Genomic DNA, 19626 nt, shown 5'->3' with positions numbered 1-19626 from the left:
GTTTTTAGCTGCTAAGCCACCTCTCCAGACCCTTCTCAAAGCCCTCTTTTAATTTAGCTGTTGGTAAAAGATTAGTCCACGTGGGTAATCCAGCAGTTCTACAGTTAGATGTCCCAGTTGCCCCCACTAGGAATAATGGCAGGGAGGATGGGAGGGACTTTCCACTTCTTATCTCTCCTGCCTCCAAAGCCTGGCACAGAAGTGGCCTTGGTCTGGGAAGCAGCCAAAGGCAATACTGGATTAGACAGAGAGTGGGTCTTGGCACTGTGCGTGTGTCCTCCAGACAGGAGGCAAGTCGCTGGAGGATACGAGGACATAAAGGTGTTCTCTGTCCTGTGTGCCAACATGTGCCCTGGTGGCCAGTCCAAGCAGGTTCGTTTCTGTTTTGTTTTTAATCCGTAATGTCTCAGTAAGAAGGATCGCCAAGGTAATGTGTTCCACCTGAAGTCTGCGCACTGAATCTGGAGCCCTTGTGCTTGTTGCCTGGGCAGCCTTGTTCCTGGAGCTGGAAGCTTCTGCCCAAGGTTAGGCCATTTGGGACCCCTCACTTACAGGCCTAGTCCTTAGAGGGAAGCCTTTTGTCCAGTAGAACCCTGGAGCCTGTTAGCAGCACCTCTCTTTGTTACATGGAGTCAAAACAGGGCATGGGGCACACATACAAGAGAGACGGATGCAGGGCTCTGTAGTCAGAAAATGTATTTTGTGGGATCAGATAGATTTAACATGTCAATACCATCCCAAGCGTTTGAAATTCTTTTTCTTTGAATTTAGTGAGGGAAAAAAGTATGGCTGTTTTCATTTTAAGTTATTTTATTGTCTTTCATGGGCCTGTTCTCCTCAGCATTCCTGTTTAATAGTTTGCTCGTGGTGCTGGTACAGATGTGCCCCCTCAGCCCAGGGGCTCCCCCACCCCGGGCTTGGGAGCCAGTTGCAGAGACAGAAGATGATTTCCATCTTGCTGACTCTGGCTCCTCTTCATTTCAGGCAGAAGTAGAATCGTTTCTGGGTTGGAATTTTCCCGTGCTGAATCCAGCCAATCCGGAACAGAACATTTAGCAAGGATGGGGAGGGTCTAATGAGCGGCAGCTGCACGCGGAGCGTCTGCCGCCCATGGGGCTGTGCTGTAGGGAGGAGAGTACACGCTGTGGTCCTGGGAACGGGCATCCGCAACGCTGCTCAGAGATAAAGGGCCAAGGTGTTTGTTCCAGAGCCCAGGATGGATGAGTCCTTTCTCATATGAGCCGTGCCTCCCCAGAGGACTGGAGAGATGTTGCCTGCAGGGCTTTCTGTAAAGGAAGGGCTCAGAGCGGGGCTGTTCTAATGTGAGGCCCAGGTGAGGGTGAGGCCCAGGGCAGTGGCTCTGCCACTAGGGGAGAGGCACTCAGAGAGGGAACCTGGGCTCTGGTTCTGGTTCAGCCAGAGTTCTGGGTTTCAGACCTGGGGAACTGGGGAGGAGAGGCCTGCACACACACACACACACACACACACACACACACAGAGGAGAGAGAGTTCAGTTTTGCCCCCTCAACAAAGCACTACTACTGTGTGTCCTGCCCCAGCCAGCAATGATTAGCTTGGTGGTTTATTTTAACCTGTTAAAACAAGAAAAATGCTTCCCCAAACTAGACACCTGCCACCTTTCTGGAAGTGCCATCTCTTCATGACTTTCTGGGGTCTCCTTAACTCTGGAGAGAGACCTACTACGATTTTATTAACATTCTGGCCTCATCTTAGAAATCGCCAAATGTGAATATTGAAGTAATTACCATGCCATTATATTTCTGCAGGGAAAAACAAAATAAAACTCCACGGCCAGTCAGAGGACAGGTTCAGTGGTAGAAAACACGAGACCAGAGAAATGGCTTTCTGCTGATTGTGTGGGAAAAGCCCCATAGAGAGGTCCTGGCAAACTCAATTCTCATTCTGGAGCCACGTGATTTCAAAGTGCATTTTGACAGTTGATTAATGTGTTGTTGCTAATTTAACTTCTAGTTAGGGGGCTTAGTGAGCCTTAAGTATAGACTAACAAGGAAAGCCATGGCCTGAGTCACACGCCTGACCCCCACCTATAAAACTGGGAAATGATATCACTGTAATTGTTGGGGAGGTTAAATGCTAAGTCTTGCCTGGGGCCCATACAGGATGCTCAGAAATGTTCCTACTCCCTGGGAACCTGACTCCATCTTGAACTGATAACTTCTTGTTTACAAGGCTGCACGCCATCGTCCGCCATCACGGCTTTCCTTTTTGCCTCCCGAACCTTCTTGCCCACATCTCTCTGTGACAGCAACTTCCTGGTACTCCTCATGCGTGGAACTCCAGTTCAGGTCCTGAAACAACCTCGCTTTCTCTGTGTGCTTTGTAGTGTTCACATTTGTTGAGTTTTATTGGGCAATCACGGTAATCCTGATAGCGTCTTTGGCCCAGTCCCAGCTGCCGACAGTGAACTAGGTCGGCATTCTCAGTCCACGCGGCACTGACCTTTGGTCAGAATGTTTACCTTCTCTGGGGGCAAATATTTTTTTTTTCCTGAGATGGAAAACTTGTTTTTCTTTCCCTGAGTGTGCACAGAGCTGAGTGGAAGCTGCGCACTAGACATTCTCCCTGGAAACCAAGGGAGCATTAGCGTTTGTTTGTTTGATGTCCTAACAGCCCCAGACAGCCCCAACCAGAACGGCAGGAGATGAATAAGAAAGTGATGTGGATGCCCCGTGTGGTGGCGCACACCTTTAATCACAGCACTTGGGAGGCAGAAGCAGGCAGATCTCTGAGTTCACTATCCATCTGGTGGTCTACAGAGTGAGTTCCAGGACAGCCAGGGCTACACAGAGGAACCCTGTCTCAAAAAAGGGGGGGGGGGAGAGAAAGAAATAGAAAGAAAAGAAGGAAAGAAAGAGTAGAAGAAAGGAAATTAAAGCCATGTGCTGGAGAGATGGCTCAGTGGTTAAGAATATTTGCTGCTTTTACAGAGGTTAGGGTCCCATCATTCATAGGATGGCTCACAACCGTCCCTAATTCCAGCTCTAGGGGAGCCAATACCCACTCCTAAACTAGGCATGCATGGTACACAGACATACATGTAGGCTAAGCACACACAAAAAATAAAAATAAATACATCTTAAAGAAACAACCAAACAATAGACGCAATAGAGAGATTTCTCTTGATTTCCTCTGCTTTTTGGGTCTCTAAGTGTTTCCTGGACTTGAGTTCTGCAGGCAGGGAAGCCTATGGGCCGGAGCACAGAGAGACAGAGATGCATTTGTGGAACTGAACAAAGTCAGGGCCTGTGGGCTCCGGAGACTTCCTGGGAGGCGCTGTGGTCACAAACGCTTCCCCTCAGGACCTGCCAGAAGAGCTGCAGGGCTGGCATTGTGCCGTCCATGTTCTGAAGAAGATGGCCATCCATTTTGCCTGCTGACCTTTCAAATCGACCTCGAGGGTGAATTCTAGATGAATCCCAGAGGCAGCTGTGGGAGCTGGCAAAGGCCTGCAGACACTCAGTGCCGGGCGTCCTGCTTGCTACCTAAGCAAGGCCTTTGAGTTTCAGCTGGGAGTAATTGCAAAATGAATTTCTTACTTCTGATTAACGTCACAATATTTAGCTATTCCTTGGCACGCTTTCTGGTACACGGTGGGGGTGCGCGTGAAGTACATTTAACTGGAGCAAATCCAACCAGATGAACAAAGGATAGGGATACAGCACTGTGCTATATCCCGAGGTCCTTTGCTCCATCCCAGGCACCGCCAAAACAGAAAAATAAGAACCCACATGCAGAGACAGCTTCATTTCTGGTGGCTCTTCTGCTGGAGTCAGCATCTAGAGGAACATGAGCCCGTGATGCATGTGGGTCCCCTCTGGCAGTGCCAGGCCTGTGTCTCCCCCACCGGTCTACAGCCTGGTCTACAGCCTAGTTCCAGGACAGGCTCCAAAGCTACACAGAGAAACCCTGTCTCAAAAAATAAAACAAAAAGAGTATCAACACTAGAAAATGCACATGCTAGTAGTTAGTGTTTTTGTTGGTGGTGGATTTTTTTGTGGGGTGTTGTTGTTGTTGCTGCAATGCTGGGGAGTGTACCCAGAGCCTTGTACGTGAGAGGGAAAGCCTCTACACTGAATTACATCTCAGCCTAAGCTGGAGGCCGTTGGCCATGTACGAAAACCTCGTTTACACTGGCGTGTGCCACTACTGTTCTTATAGGACGATGAGTACACTCTCTGGAGAAAAGCATCCTTTCGTCTCCTTGTACCCACTTACCATCCACACAAGCCCCGCACGGTGCCAGGGCCTCAGGTGAACCTCGCTTCTACCGTTGGCACACAGTCTGGCCCTCCAAGCTTTTAACTCGCTGGTCTCAGGGTCCCCATGGAAAACCAGGAAGTTCATTTCACAAAAGTGACTTCAAAGTCAAATGAAATCATGCACGAAAAGGACTTTGGAAGCCTGTGAAGGGCTGCAGAAAAACAGCTTTACTTAAAATGTTCTCTGTTCAAAGAGATAGGTAAATAAATTCAGGATTACAGAGCCATGACTAGCATCTGAAGTGTCTCCCGTTTCCTTTGCTCAGGGGCTTGCTTTGTTGAGAAAAGTCCTTAATATGTGTTAAGTCACTAAGAGTTTGGCCCAATGACACTTCTTTGCTGTTGTACAATTTTGGTGGCTTTTCCTTGGTGTGAGTCTTATTCTTACAGGTGACTGGAGCATGGCACGTGTTTTCTTCTATTTTTCTTTGAGAAATAATGCTCTTTAGTCTTCCCTTGCCATGGAAGAGAAGGAAGACTCCTCAGCAGAGCTTCACAGGGATGGAGAGATGGCTCGGTAGTTAAGAGAACTGCCTGCTCTTCCAGGGGACCAGGTTCCATTCCCAGCACCCACATGGTGGCTCGCTGCCTTCTGTAACTCTAGTCCCAGTGCCCTCTTCCAGCCTCTGCAGGCACCAGGCATGCATGTGCACTTGATACACAAACATGCATACAATGCAAAGCACCCAGACACAAAAAATAAAAATAATGGGAAAAAATCAAGTAGGGAGTCTTGTAATATTGCTCAGGCTGCTCTCATGTGATTCCTCCATCTCTGCGCACAAATAACTGAGACCATAGACGTTTGCTTTGGACCTGGCTAAGAGTTTTCTTTGAGTAAATATTGTCTTCCATGAGACCCCAGCCTTACACAAAGAAGTACAGGCTACTAAGGAATGCTGGGAGTGAGAGAAATCGTCTTCCCCAGGGAAATAGCACCCCAGCTGGTTATCTCCAACACCAGTGGTCAGCTCCAAAAACATACATACATGCAACACTACACAGAGTTATATTTAGGAATATATATGTATATATATATAATGTGTGTATATGCATGTGTATATATATATATGTATGTATGTATGTATGTACATGTAACAACAGTTAATGAAAAGGAAGGGGTACACGGAAGGGTTTGAAGGGAAGAAAGGGAAAATTATGTCATTATAATCTCAAAAATAAAAAAAGTAAAAAAAGTTAAACAACATTAGAATTGTTTGTTCTTCCTCAAATCATCTATATATTTTCAGAGTGAGTAGATTTGAATTTTTCCATTAAGTAATTTTACACCTTCTTATATGTTAATGGGTGAACCCTTGCACACAATGACAAATGTATCTATTTGTAATTTTCTTGTTGAGCTTGAAGAAAAAATAATTTAAATGGAAAAACATTTTCTGGAACAAATTCTGCTAAACCAATTCAATACCATGACATATTATATATATTGAAGTTTTATCTTTATCTGGGTCATTTTCTATTTATATTTTTAAACAAGCTTGGGATCACTGATCGTTTTAGCTTTTTGAGACCTAGTGCTCACTATGTTTTCCAGACTGGTCTCAAATTTATAGCAGCCCTAGCCTTCCAGGTGCCGGGACATGTGCGCCACCAGGTCCCGCCCTGTGACCAGCTTTTGCCCATAACACACATTAGAACCGTAACCTCAGGGGAAGTAAGTTCTCCTGTGGTGGCTGGCCCCACACACAGGGCCTTGTGCGCAGCTGTGGAGGTCGAAATGTTCTTAAGAGTATTCGATTCTCTGCCAGTTTTTAAACAACACAGAATTGTGCCACATGCAGTTCTGATTGATTTCATTGTGACCTGGTTCTTTTTTCCCCCAGTGATAGCCGCTGTGAGATGAACAGGGGATTTGATATCTATTCACTATTTGGTTTTTAAGATTGAAATTGGTGTTACAGGTAGAGACAAACCTAGGCACTGGGGGTAGGAAATGGCTGGAGTTGCGATGGTAGGGACTCAGCAGCAGTGGTCACAAAGGAAGCCACATCAGAATTGGAATGAGATGTTGCTTCACACCCACCAGGAGGGCACGGGATCTTTAGAGATCTTGTTTGCTGTACAGGAGATTGAACCCAAGACCCCACACACGCTAGGCAAGAACTCCATGTAGTTATAGGCCCCAGCCCCTTCGTCCCATGTTTTATTTTGAGACAGGATCTCACCAAAACTGCTCGAGCTAACCTTGAACTTGGAATGTAGTGCAGACAGGACTTGAATTTATGCTCTTCCTGCCTTAGCCTCCCCAGCAGCTGGGATTACTGTCATAAACCACTAAGCCTTCCTTACAGTGTATTTGTAACTTATTTTACTATTATTATTATTAGTGTGTGTGTGCGCGCGCACAGAAGCTTGTACACAAATGCTCATAGCAATGCTATTCAGAGTAGTCAAAAGGTAGAAGCCACCCAATACCTGTGAAGTACTAAATTTGCAGATAAGTATGGTATGGCCAAGTATTTCTCCTTGTCTTTCTCTCCTTCCTTCTTCCCTGGGTAGGGTCTCAAGGTGCCCCCCGCCGACCTGATACATGTTTCTTTCCTGATGTAGCTTACTGAGAGTCAGGTTTTGCTGCTTAGGCTACAGTGCCAGAGACTGGAGAAATGACGCAGCAGCTAGGAGTTGGTCCTTCACCTCCAGGTGGTGGTGGCCAATGCCTTTAATCCCAGCACATGGGAGGCAGAGGCAGGTTGGTCTCTGAGTTTGTGGTTAGCCTACAGAGTAAGTTCCAGGACAGTCAGGGTAACAAAGAGATACCCTGTCTTAAAAAAAATAAATAAATAAAAACCCAAAAAACAGAAAACAATCAAACAAAACCAGACAAATGAAAGAAGAGTTCTTGGTTCTCTTCCAGGAGGACCTGAGTTTGGTTCCCAGCACCCATGTCAGCAGTACATAACCATCTGTAGCTTCATCATCAGGGAATTCCAGTGCTTTCTTCTGGCCTCCATAGGGACCCACACACACTGACATATATTCTTTCTCTCACACATATATGAATAAATGAAACTTAAAGTGTCCTATCTGCTAGATACCTAAAATGCCCAGGAGTGGCTGCTAATGGGCCTTTGGGCCCCTATAAAAGAACTATCAGGGACTTGCTGGGATTAGGGGACTCAGTCTCAGGGGATATATCCAAAACTACATCATACCCTAAATTGGTAGAGAGATAAGCGAGAGTCAAAGGGAATAACAGCCACCATTGAAGCTGTTCAATTTACAACCAAGGGATCCAGGTGATGCGGAGAAAGCTGGTCACACCCTGAGCTAGGGCGAACATGAGCATTAATCAGCTTTATTTTCCTTTCATTAAAGATCAGAAACCATCTGCCCTACTCCATCTGCCCAAAGGGTGTGTGTGTGCGCACGCGTGCCTTGGGGCATGTGGGCAGGAGGGGGTTCCAGGTTTTTCCCCTGTGCTTTCCCATTGGGCAGTTTTGTTAGGAAAGCCAGATGTTGTTCTGATAAGGACAGGCTGCCTCTTTTTGCTGGGGTCTAGCTCGTTTCTTAGTAACGAACCTTGATTAACCACAGGCCCCAGCACAACAGTGGACACAGCAGCAAGAGGATTAGGGGAAAGAAGACATTATTTCTGCTCTGTTAGAGACAAATATGACCATATGCTCCAGCTCTTGAGAACAGCTTTTAGCAATATGCATAACCCCATGCAAAGCAGGGTAGTCCAGCTGCACACTCTAAACCATGTAGTCAACTGCACACTCTAACCATAAGTCCAACTGCACACCCTAACCATGTAGTCAGCTACACACTCTAACCATGTAGTCAGCTACACACACTAACCATAAGTCCAACTGCACACCTTAACCATGTAGTCAGCTACACACTCTAACCATGAAGTCCAACCGCACACCCTAACCTTGTAGTCAGCTGCACACTCTAACCATGAAGTCCAACCGCACACCCTAACCTTGTAGTCAGCTGCACACTCTAACCATGTAGTCAGCTACACACTCTAACCATGTAGTCAGCTGCACACACTAACCATGAAGTCCAACTGCACACTCTAACCATAAGTCCAACTGCACACCCTAACCTTGTAGTCAGCTGCACACTCTAACCATGAAGTCAGCTGCACACTCTAGACCATGAAAAAAGCTCTAAAGCTTTCCCACAGGACCTGGGGGAGATGCGCCGTATATTTTGAGAGAAGAAGTCAGTGCAAAGGTTGTCTGTTAACCCCACGGTATTATATGTTTGATAGGTTTTCAATCAAATCTTAAAGGTTGTGAACCCAAAACTTGCCAGGTCTCTTAAGGGACAGGTAGGGTTGCCCCTTCCCCTACACTTTGTCCACCCAATCCGTCCCAGACTGGCCGAGATCCTCTCGGGAGAATGACCTGCAGACACGGGGATGGCAAGTGAGTTCATGACCACTAACTATATTTTCAGACAGATTGTCGCATAGGTAGTTAGAATCAGTCTTTCCCTCCACAGACCATGCCAACAGCATCTCTTCGGTGTTTGCGTGTGTTGTTCAGATGAGCTTCAGAATGTTTTATCTTTGGGTCTGTATTTCTTCCGTGACCTGGACCATTCTGAATACGGTTTTGATTTTTGTCCTTGTGGTTTTTAGAGAGGTTATATAAATATTTTTTTTAAGTTCAGTGAGAAACCCACCACACTAAACTTACTTCAAAATCACAGCTCTGTGAGCCCTGCTGTGTGTTATTGGAGAGTTAATTAAAAACAGTGTTTTATCAGTAGGCAGTATTGTCACACAATTAAAAATTGTGAGCCTTCCACTGTGCACAGTTGACCCCACGCTATGACTCTAAGGCAGTTGCCTCCCCCAACCCCCACGCTTTCAAGACTTTATTCTACCGAGTGAGAACATCACCAAATGCCAGCCGAATGAGAGCTAGACTCATAGTATCATGATACAAGTTATCTTTTGAAGCCTAAGATTTGCTAAGTGGGTGGGGTTTTTTGTTTGTTTGTTTTTGCCATTTTAGCAGATTCTCTCTTGGTGCTTAATGTGGGTTCCTGGCCATAGGCCCTAAGGTAAATGTAGAAGGAGGTGTGCCTGCAGTGAGCTCCGCAACTCTGGAGATAAGACAATTGTCCCTGCAACCAGCCTGATTGAGAGCAAGTCCTAAAGACAAGGCCCAGTTGGCCAGGAAGGGACCAAGGTGGCTAACTGGGCATCTGGACTAGACTCGCCATTCCCCAGGAGTGTTCCTTTGAGGTGAAGTTGAGCCACTGGTTTAGGGATACCGGAGCTTATGGAGAGAGTTAGGGAGTGCCAGGGTGTGCCCAAGCCCTGGGCCAAGCTAAAGACCTAAGCATTGGAGGGCTGAGTAAGATGCGTGTGTTGAGATTCTCTCCATCGGCAAAGTGGACCACTGGACAGTGGATGGTGGGGGAACAAGGCTGGAAGCAAGGATGCCACGGGGAGGCTCTTGCCAAGATTCTAAGGAGGCAGTGTGTCATGAAGTGAGAGATGTCATCAGGATATGAAAATCTGCTAGTAGCCAAAAGGAGATTTGGTTGTATTTCTGTCATATTTTCTAAAGTTAAATCATGTTCTAAACACAACTTAAAAGTAGCATATGAAAAAAAAAAGTAGCATATGAAATATATCTCTTCTGGCTTTGGTATTTGTTTGTTTTGTTTTCAAGACAGGGTTTTTCTGTGTAACCCCAGCTATCCTGCAACTCGGTCTGTAGACTAGGCTGGCCCCAAAACTCAGAGACCCACCTGTCTCCTGTTCCGATATTTTTAACCTCACTCTGCTTATCCCTTATTTCACATTATAAAGAAATCATTCCTCCAGTTTTCCTCAGGAGTTTGGCTTCCATGTCCACCCTTTCCCCTCTACGCAGCCCAGTAGCTGTCTGAGGGCTTCTGTAAACTATGTGGCTGAGTCTGACATTGTATGCAGCCATCCAATTGACGTTATTTTCCTAAGGCTGCTTTTTGTTACCATCCTACCCACTCGGCCCTTGTAAGTACCTTCCCCTGCTTTGCAAACGCAGCCTTTTCTGCAGGGTCATTTGCACATGCTGGCAAGTGGCCCCGCATCTCTTAAACACCCTCCTCTCTCCTCTCCAGCCCCAAGAAGCAGCTTGTCTGGGGACTGGCTAACAACAGAACTGCACTTAGTTAACTTTGTGTATATTTAATAGTATGCACACAAGAATAAGTGGAAATGGAGCTTATAGAACCATCTGGCTCTGAGGGAAATGATAGCTCTGCATGAATGGGCAAATAGGTTAAGATAAATCATTAATAAAACACCCCGGAGCATAATACAGGGTGAGCTATTGGTGTCGCCACTCTGTACGCTGTGAGATTCTAGTTTATGTACGCGCGCGCACACACACACACACACACACACACATCATGATCAGCCACTGAGCTCAGATAAAAACTGTGAGAGAAACCAACAGCATTTTCAGTAAACGGGACCGTCTTGTACCGTGGCCATGAACCATGCTCAGTTCTTAAGTGGAGCACCCTCTTTCCAGGAAGTACCAGGTTTGCAGTTCTTGTGTTTCATTCCCAGGCCACTGTTGTCTTCACGACGGGCAGTTGTAAGTGTGTCATGCCTGCCTTGGGCAAAGAAGCCTTTGTCTTTCATTAATCCAACAGAAATACCGCTGGCCCTGTTAGCACCTTCCTGGGCACACAGTAGTGCTTCCGCCATAACCCAAAGCACTGAGAGGCTCTGAGGAGAGCCTGCCGTCCTTCCTGGTGTCACCAAGGGCAGCGCTTTTGCTAATGGAGTAACCACAGCAGCTATGGCAGAAGTGAGCATTTACTGAGCGCAGGTGCCACGCAAACAACTTTGTATACGTTGGCTCGTTTGATAATCATGAGGCCAACCCTGTCATGCGGGATGTAGTCAGGAACGTTGTGTGCTTTCTTTTTTGCTCTATTACAGAAATAGCCCATGCTGAATTACTTGGTGCTCTAAATTTGAAATTGTGATTGGTTTCCGAAGCTAATCTGGTGCAGGAGGCATTAATGGCTGTAGAAGAGGAGCTAATGAGGCCTGGAGATGAGGTGGTGAAAATGCTCAGCTCAGTGGCAGAGTGCTCACTCAGCATGAGGCCTGGGCCTCATCCTCTGCATCGAGAAAAGCTAAAGATGAAACAGATTTTGGTTTGGTTTGGTCTTTTTGAGACAGGGTTTCTCTGTATAGCCCCGGTTGTCATGGAACTCACTCTGTAGACCAGGCTGGCCTCCAACTCATGGAGATCCACCTGTCTCTGCCTCCCGAGTGCTGGGATTAAAGGTGTGTGCACCACCACCTCCCAGTGAAAAGCTAGCAAACGAAAAATTATTGTGTTTATGGTTAGTGTACAGAATGTGTTAGGTAAAGCTTTGTTCAAGGAATATGGAAGAAATTGACCACTCCTGTTTTCCTTCCTCTGCTTTCTCAGATACATCCCACCACTGATCTGGGGGAAAAGTGGACATATCCAAACAGCCTTGTACGGGAAGATGGGAAGGGTGAGGTCACCACACCCCTACGGGCACCGCAAGTTCATCACCATGTCAGACGGAGCCACTTCTACATTCGATCTCTTCGAGCCCTTGGCGGAGCACTGTGTTGGAGGTGAGCCAGTTTCAGGTCGTGGTGCTGGGCCCTAGAGAGAGGGGACACCTGTCAGTGGGGAGCAGTGTGTAAATGCCTGTGCCACACATTGTCCCCTTGCATTGGGGGGGGGCGGGGCATGTCATCACCCCAATGACCTGCAGTTTAACCTGTGCTGTGCTTGCTAGTTCACACCTAGCAGAAGTCAGTACAGAATTATGATCCCCTTGTGAAATGCTGAAGCCGATTTTTATGATTTATTTAATCTCATTTTATGTGCATTAGCATTTTGCTTGCATGTATGTCAGATCCCCTGGAACTGGAGTTACAGACAGTTGTGGTTGCTGGGAATTGAACCCAAGTCTTCTGGAAGAGCAGCCAGTGCTCTTAACTGAAGAACCATCCTTCCAGTCCTTGCTGTTTTTTAAAATTGAGAGTTATTTCTTTTGTTTGGTTTTGGTTTTCGAGACAGGGTCTCACATGTAGCCTTACACTCATGATCCTTCTACCTGAGCCTCCCTAGAGGGAGGGAGAATTACCCATAATCTCCCATATAATCCACCACCCCAAACCTAATAATGTCAGTGTTCTCATATTAAGTGGATGTATGAGGATCTCTTTCTCCGTCTCGTAGATGACGTCACCATGGTCATCTGTCCTGGAATTGCCAATCACAGCGAGAAGCAGTATATCCGAACCTTTGTTGACTATGCCCAGAAAAATGGGTACCGGTGCGCAGTGCTAAACCACCTGGGAGCCCTACCCAACATTGAGCTGACCTCCCCACGCATGTTCACCTATGGTAAGCACGGGGCGTGGCCAAGGGGAGCCTCTCTCCTACCCCTTTTCTGTTCTCACTGAAAGCACTAAGCTACTTCTGCCTCCTGCCTTGTGTTGTAGGGGTAGAGCGTGTGAACATCCACAAGAGATGATGTGGCACACTTAATGCTGCAGCCAACTTGTGCTGGCATTTCTGATGCTGTGCCTTGAGCAGCTTTGGAGATGGGCAGCCATCCCAGCTCCCAGAGGTTCATAAGGAAAGGTCTTGCCCAGGGTCCTTGACTGGTCTGAGAGTGCCGCTGGGACCCAGGGAGATTATGTTTATAGCTGTGCTTAACACCGTTCACTCTGCCATCCTGGCACCTGTTCCTCCATATTCCACCAGGCAGGCAAAGATGTAGTGAGGTGTATTCGTGTCTGCCACAGGGAATGTGCCCACCAGCAGCTTGCTGGATTCTCAAGTTTCTTGAGGACAGGAATAGGCTGTCGACTTTACACAAATGCATGTGTGTGTGTGTGTGTGTGTGTGTGTGTGTGTGTGTGTGTGTGCGTGTGTGTTTGAGACAGGGTTTCTCTATGTAACAGTTTTGGCTGTCCTGAACATACTTTGTAGACCAGGCTAGCCTTGAACTCACAGAAATCTGCTTGCCTCTGCCTCCCGCGTACTGGAACTAAAGGTGTTTGCCACCACACCGGGCTGCACAAATACTTCTTAACTTTAATAGAAATCTCATTACCCAAAGTTCTCACTTCTGAACTGTTTCTCCTTTTTTGTTTGTTTGTTTGCTTTTTCTGTTTTTGAGGCAGGGTCTTACTTGATAGCACAAGCTGTTCTAGAACTTACACTATCATCCAGGCTGGCTTTGAACTTGCAGTGATCCTCCTGCCTCTGCCTCATAAATGCTGGGATTACAGGTGTGCCCCATCATGCCCAGCCCTGTTTACTCTTGATTCCCGTGGACTCTCTTCAGATTATATATGTGCACATAAGTAAGAAACACATGCAAAGGTGCATCTATATGGTCACATTTGGGACATTCATCGGCAAACAAACTATAATATGTTGTAATGGGAAACAGCTAAGCGTTCTATCCATAATCTTGCCGTACTGGCAGTTTCTAATCGTTCGCTCTCGGCTTCTGTCTTCATCCATGTTTATATAGTTTTTATTTAGTTGCGGACAGTGTCTATACTAATAGTAACTCACTTTAAAGCTATGTAGTCATTGTATTGAATGTTTTTAAGAGCTTCCTTTATGTTTAGTTATAGTCATAGGGTATATAGGTTTTCGGTAGTTTAAATAATGTTGCTGTGAATATTGTGTGCATAGTTTGGGTTTTTTTCTTTTCTCTTTGGCACTGGGGCCTGAACCCTATCTCCTGCGGGTTAGACAAGCGCCTGTCACTGAGCTGTCACTGTAGCTCTTGCAGTTTTATTTTGAGTCAGGGGCTCCCTGCGTTGCCCAGGCTGGCTCTAAACTTGATCCGTAGCCAAGTGGGCCTCGAACATGTCATCCTCCCTTTTCAGCCTCCTAAGCCAGCTGAAACAGCCAACCTGACTTTTTTTGTCTCATTAATGACATCTTAGAAGTAGATTTTTGATAGAATTATGCAGCTAGCATTCTTCCTAGGTATTTGTGCATATTGTCATGTCTTCTATGGGGTCATGTACGCTGCGCTGGTAACAGGTAAAGGTCCACTCTCAAGTGGGTAAAGGAAGGAGAAAGTGGCTTTAGGAAAGTATAAACACGCATGTGTGTTTGGTGGCAGGCATAGGACAGCATTGGGAATGCCTCCGAACCATCCCCACCCTTGCACTCACCCTGTAATTCAGACACCCCTTTTACATGCTCTTCACTCAACAGCCTGGTCAGTGGTTTGAAATAGAGATGAACATCCAGATTTACACTTAACCCAGGTGCATGGGGAATGTGACACACGGAGGAAGAATTGGCTCTAAAAAGCCGAACTGGGCAACTTTGAACGCAGATGAAAACTGTAGGGGTGATAATAAGATCCTGGATTGGGCAGAAAGCCATCTGGCTAAGTAGAAGATAATGACACATGGCTCAGCTGCAAGGCTCAGCAGAGACTTAGAAACACCATCTAACAGCAAGGGCACGAACACAAATTAGAAATGCCAATGAGGAGCCTGGGCGTGTAGCTCAGTCGGACTGCGCTTACCTCGCACGCGAGTTGAATCCTCAACACTGCATAACCCAGGCGTAGTCTTACCTGAATATCTGAAGACAGAGGCAGGAGGTCAGGAGTTCAAGGTTACCCTTAACTATATAGAAGTTGAGATCCTGCCAGAAAGAAGAGTAGAAGCCGCTGCCACTGCCACCAGTGAAGACACCTACCCCTAGTATATGTACTGGTCTCAAGTAGATAGAATCCCTTAATGTCAAGTGCAGCAAACCCAGAGACAAACAACTTTGGGTGGAAAAACTGAAGTATGCAGGAGAGTCACTTAGTCAGGGGCATCAAGCCCATAAGTAGAAGAGCTGAGACAGAAGTCTAGATCCAGCTGTTGCATCCTTCAGAGTCATCTCACAGCTGGTAGAGCATCCCAAGACCCTGAGAGCCAGGCACCTCGTTCCTAGAGTGTGCTTGGCAGCAGATGAGGGGGGCGGATGGCACTAGAGACTGGAGTACAAGCTGCAGAGCGGGCTCTGGGTGGGGTGTGTTCTCAGAGAAGACCCCAGATAGGATGACCTCCAATCCAGCTACAGCTGGCAAGGTGACCCCACTGAGCCTCAATCCCCAGTTCTTCAACAACATCATTCCTGAGATGCTAGTCCAGAAAGACAGGTGACCTAGAAGAGATTTGGCTTTTGTGACTGGGCTGTTCCTTTGCTCTGTGTCAGGACATCGTTTAGCTCTTGCTCGGTGTCTTTTAATATGGTTGAAGTCAAACAAAGATGACTTTGAAGAGGTATAAAAATCTAGAATGCAGATAGCTTATTGAAATCTTACATACCCATGGTGGCGTGCAAGATGCTAGAGAGAGAGAACCAGTATGTTCTCAGCAGCTGTTTTTAGCTAAACTTAATTGATTTTTGATAAGTGAATCCTTGGACTGGTGAGCAAGGAGTACTTGTAATAAAAGTAGCCTGATACATTACAGCAAAGCCTAGTTTTATTCCTTTTGACAGGGAAACTGAGATAGCTTAGCAGTTAATAAGCTGGAAGTGAAAAAAAAAACAGTTAATCACACTGTAAATCACACGTATTACTTTCATACCTCAGCATAAATATCTCTGTAGAGTTTTATATCTATAGCAAGTCATCGTTTGTTTTACGCCACTGCTGCGCTTGACGTAGCCTGGTGTCTGACGTCGTCAGCCCTGACTCACTGCTCCTTCGGGGTATGCTTTTGTCACCTTTCCTTTCAACTGAGCTTTTGAAGGATTTGGTCAAATTCCGCCTTGAATTTCTGCAGGAGATGAGATAGACTAACTGATCCACGTCCTCAACGTCCAGCAGTTCCAAAGCAGAGATGTGTTGGTGCTCACCCTATGTGTTCCTGGCACAGCCTGGGGCCCTGGGTCTCCATCACTGCCGTCTTTGTATGGAGGCCCAGGTTCTAAGAGCAGCCACCAGCCGGAACATGACCAGCCTCACAGGGGACAGTGAGAGCCTGGCTCTAGAAGCTTCTACCTAGAAATGATAGAGACCACTCCTGGCCACAATTTCTTGACCAAACTAAAGAACACTCCCAAGCTTAACTTCAGTGGAGTGAAGGAATGGAAAGTAGATAATGCCCAACTCTTAGCCCTACCACAATTTTTCATCAGAATTGTGATTTATAGATTAACTTAGAAGACTTTGTATGGACAGTTCATGCTTTCTTCTTCTTCCAGGAACTGGGTGGTTATTAATCTTCATAGAGAACTTCTAGCCCCCTGGAGAGGTCAGTGGTCATACAACTATTCATCGGTAGACTTCCCCCTGGGAAAATTTCAAAGATCTTGTTGTGTTCATTGTAGAAACTTCCAGAGCAGGGAGAAAGGACAGCAGAATGAGCTCAGGATAAATCCCAGGATCCCAGTGCCTGCTTCAAGACTCTCGCAGCTCATAACCAGTCTTAACCAGCCTTGTTCCTTCTGTCAGCCACCCCTTCCCACATCCTCTCCCAAAGGTTATTTGGAAACAAGTCCCAATCAGCTGGGCCTGTCGTCTGTCGCGGCTTCAGTGTGTTGTGCTATGACACGTTGGGAACTGTTTTAACTTGTTTGGACTACAGCGGTGCACCGTCTGGTGGCTCACCCAGCAGAAATGTATTTGCCCACAATGACAGAAGCAAGAGTCTGGATCTCTGAGCTTTCTGTGTGGCCTGGAGATGCCCTCGTCCTGCTGTGTGTCTTCGTAGTCTTCTCTCTGTGCTTCTGTAGGGTGCTTCTCAGTGTCCTAACGTCGTCTTAAAGGACACTGCCTGTATGTATCAGAGCCTGTCCTAACCACCCCTTTTCAACATAATTATACCTCTGAATACGGTGGCATGCTGAGGGACCGGAGGTTAGAGCTTCCGTGTACAGATGTGGGGAGACAGCATTGATCTCATAGCCTAAACACGAGCATGATACAGCATCTCAGCTAAAACAGCACCGCTTGAGTTCCCAGAAGAGCAGTTCACTTTTCTCGACTGTCTTCCCTCTGCTCCACTTTTACTGCGGGTTGGTCAGTTTAGAACCCATGTCAGGTCATGTGTTGCAATTGGCTGGTGTGTTTCTTAGACCTTTTGAGTCACCTTCCCTCACTTTTGCCAGATTCCTAAGTGACCTGTTGTCGTAGGAGTGATTGGGTGTGATACCAGGGTGGGGAGCTCTCTGGATCCCCAGGATATGAGGCAGACTTCTTGATCCCCACCCTGAGTGTATGTTAGCACCATGCCCTGACCCCAGCCGTCTCTGTGCCAGTGGGGCTTGGGCTACTCATCCCCAGATGCTCAAGTTTTTAGGAAATCCCTTCCATGACTCTCACTTAGCTTCTCCTGTCATTTGCGTCTCTACAAAGATGTCACTTTCTATGAGAACCCTTCACGGACTCTTCTCCCTGCCAGTAATGTGACCCGGTCCACACCACCCAGTCTTCTCCCCAGTGCTCCTAAGCGTTCTCCATGAGACTTAAGACTTGAGGTTACTAATTCGTGTGTGTATACATATATGTGTGTGTGTGTGTGTGTGTGTGTGTGTGTGTGTGTGTGTGTGTGTTTGGTTTTCTGAGACAGGGTTTCTCTGACTGTGCTGGAACTTGCTCTGTACAAACGGGCTAGCATTGAACTCAGAGATCTGTCTGCCTCTGCCCCCAAGAGCTGGGATTAAACACCTAGCTGGTTTTCGCTGTTTTTAAAATGGACTTATCAGCATGTTTAGCTCTTGTCTCTCTCTATCCACTCCACTAGAACAAGTCTTTGTACCCCCTGTTCTGACTCCCAGTGCCCAGAGTCCTGCTTGGCCTTAGGAAGCACTCTCTCTCAGAGACTGCTAAATGCTGGTTCAGGGCTCTGCAGGCAGACATGGAAGACGGTGTGTGGCCCTGAAGTGGCACTGGAGGTGACAACAACCTCGGGCAGGTGTACCTGGTAGCTAGGCAACTTCTCCCTGGTGTAACGCTCACCACTCTAGAATGGAAGCCTGGCTTTCCCTTCACTGAGAAAACCCTTTTGTCTTTTTCAAGACTGAGGAGAAAATGGAAGAGGGCATTGGCAGGAGCCCATTCTGCAGTACCCCGGAAAATCATTCACGACCTTCCCCTGCTTTTCAGAAATCAGAAGCACAGAAGCACTAACCCCTTGTCGGCGGCCATCATTAACAAAGAATTTCCTAAGTGGGCGATTACACGCTCTTAGGCCCTTTGGTGCTGCCTGGGAGAGATAATTCGTTAAGGAAAGCCTTGCTTAGCAGCTCCCATTGATCTCACGCTAACGAGGGGCAGACTGCGCTGAACTCTGCGTATTTCTTCATTTGATTCTTCCTGCACTGGAGATTACTATTAATTAGTGCCCCCACTTTACCTCTTAGAAGCTTAAGTGCCTTGCCCTGGATCATATGACCAGAGGGGCAGAAACAGCATTCTTAGTGTCTGATTCTTAACCCCAGCTTAACCCACTTGTGTTCTATGACTCATTTCCTGTTTGGGGTACCATTCGTTATAGTAGAACGTGTATGTAAAACAGTGTGTGTGTATGTGTGCATGTGCGTGTGTGTGTGTGGCTCAGAATAGTAGTGTATAGAGAAACAAGGGTATTTGAACGTTTAAAAGTATCTCACCTTGGTGATGGCAGGCATTTTTATTAGGAACTATAACCTTCATGGCATATGCCATGGGCTGTCCTGAATACTTTTTATGCCCTGTTAGGTCAGTTGTCCTCTGTGACAGGTACAGAGGCCCAAGCAAGGCTGAATAACAAGCTAAAGATCACAGAGCTGATGAGCAGGTGACCTAGGACTCACACCAAGGCAATCTAGCCATCTGTCAGAGTCCCTGTTCCTGAACAGCAGGCTCCTGTCCTTCTCTGTGCATGAGCGACCGCTAAGTAGAAAGGGCTTTCCGTCAGATGCATTTTAGACTGAAGACCAAAGGGCGTCTAAGAGCTTCTCAGGCACAGAAAGTGGGCCTGGTGGTTTAGAGTGTTCTGTCTGCACGTGTCCCTGCAGGCCATACGATGGCACCAGATCTCATTACAGGTGATTGTGAGCCACCATGTGGTTGCTGGGAATTGAACTCAGGACCTCTGGAAGAGCAGTCAGTGCTCTTAACAGCTGAGCCATCTCTCCAGCCCCAGCCTGTGATCAATTTTTAAAATTAGTGCAGGCATAATGCTTTATTTCAGTATATGCTATATTTAAATACTTTAGTTTTTTTTTAAAGAAAAGGTTTATTTTCTTTTTATTTTATGTGTATGAGTCTTAACTACGTGTATGTAAGTGCACCACATGGATGTCTGGTGCCCAGAAGAGGG

The 19626-nt window shown here is 46.7% G+C and overlaps 1 protein-coding gene across 1 annotated transcript in view; it reads left to right on the top strand.

Moving 5' to 3' along the window:
- Nucleotides 1–19626, top strand: part of Abhd2 (abhydrolase domain containing 2, acylglycerol lipase) — an 84796-nt gene that overhangs the window by 41646 nt on the left and 23524 nt on the right. Inside the window, exons 4-5 of the mRNA XM_057756107.1 lie at nucleotides 11729–11904; nucleotides 12518–12685. Of these exons, the coding sequence (XP_057612090.1) occupies nucleotides 11729–11904; nucleotides 12518–12685 (344 nt within the window). The remainder of the gene's footprint in view (nucleotides 1–11728; nucleotides 11905–12517; nucleotides 12686–19626) is intronic.

This window comes from Chionomys nivalis, chromosome 23, assembly GCF_950005125.1.
Source record: "Chionomys nivalis chromosome 23, mChiNiv1.1, whole genome shotgun sequence".
NCBI lineage: Eukaryota > Metazoa > Chordata > Mammalia > Rodentia > Cricetidae > Chionomys > Chionomys nivalis.
This window is presented reverse-complemented; position numbering and strand designations above follow the sequence as displayed.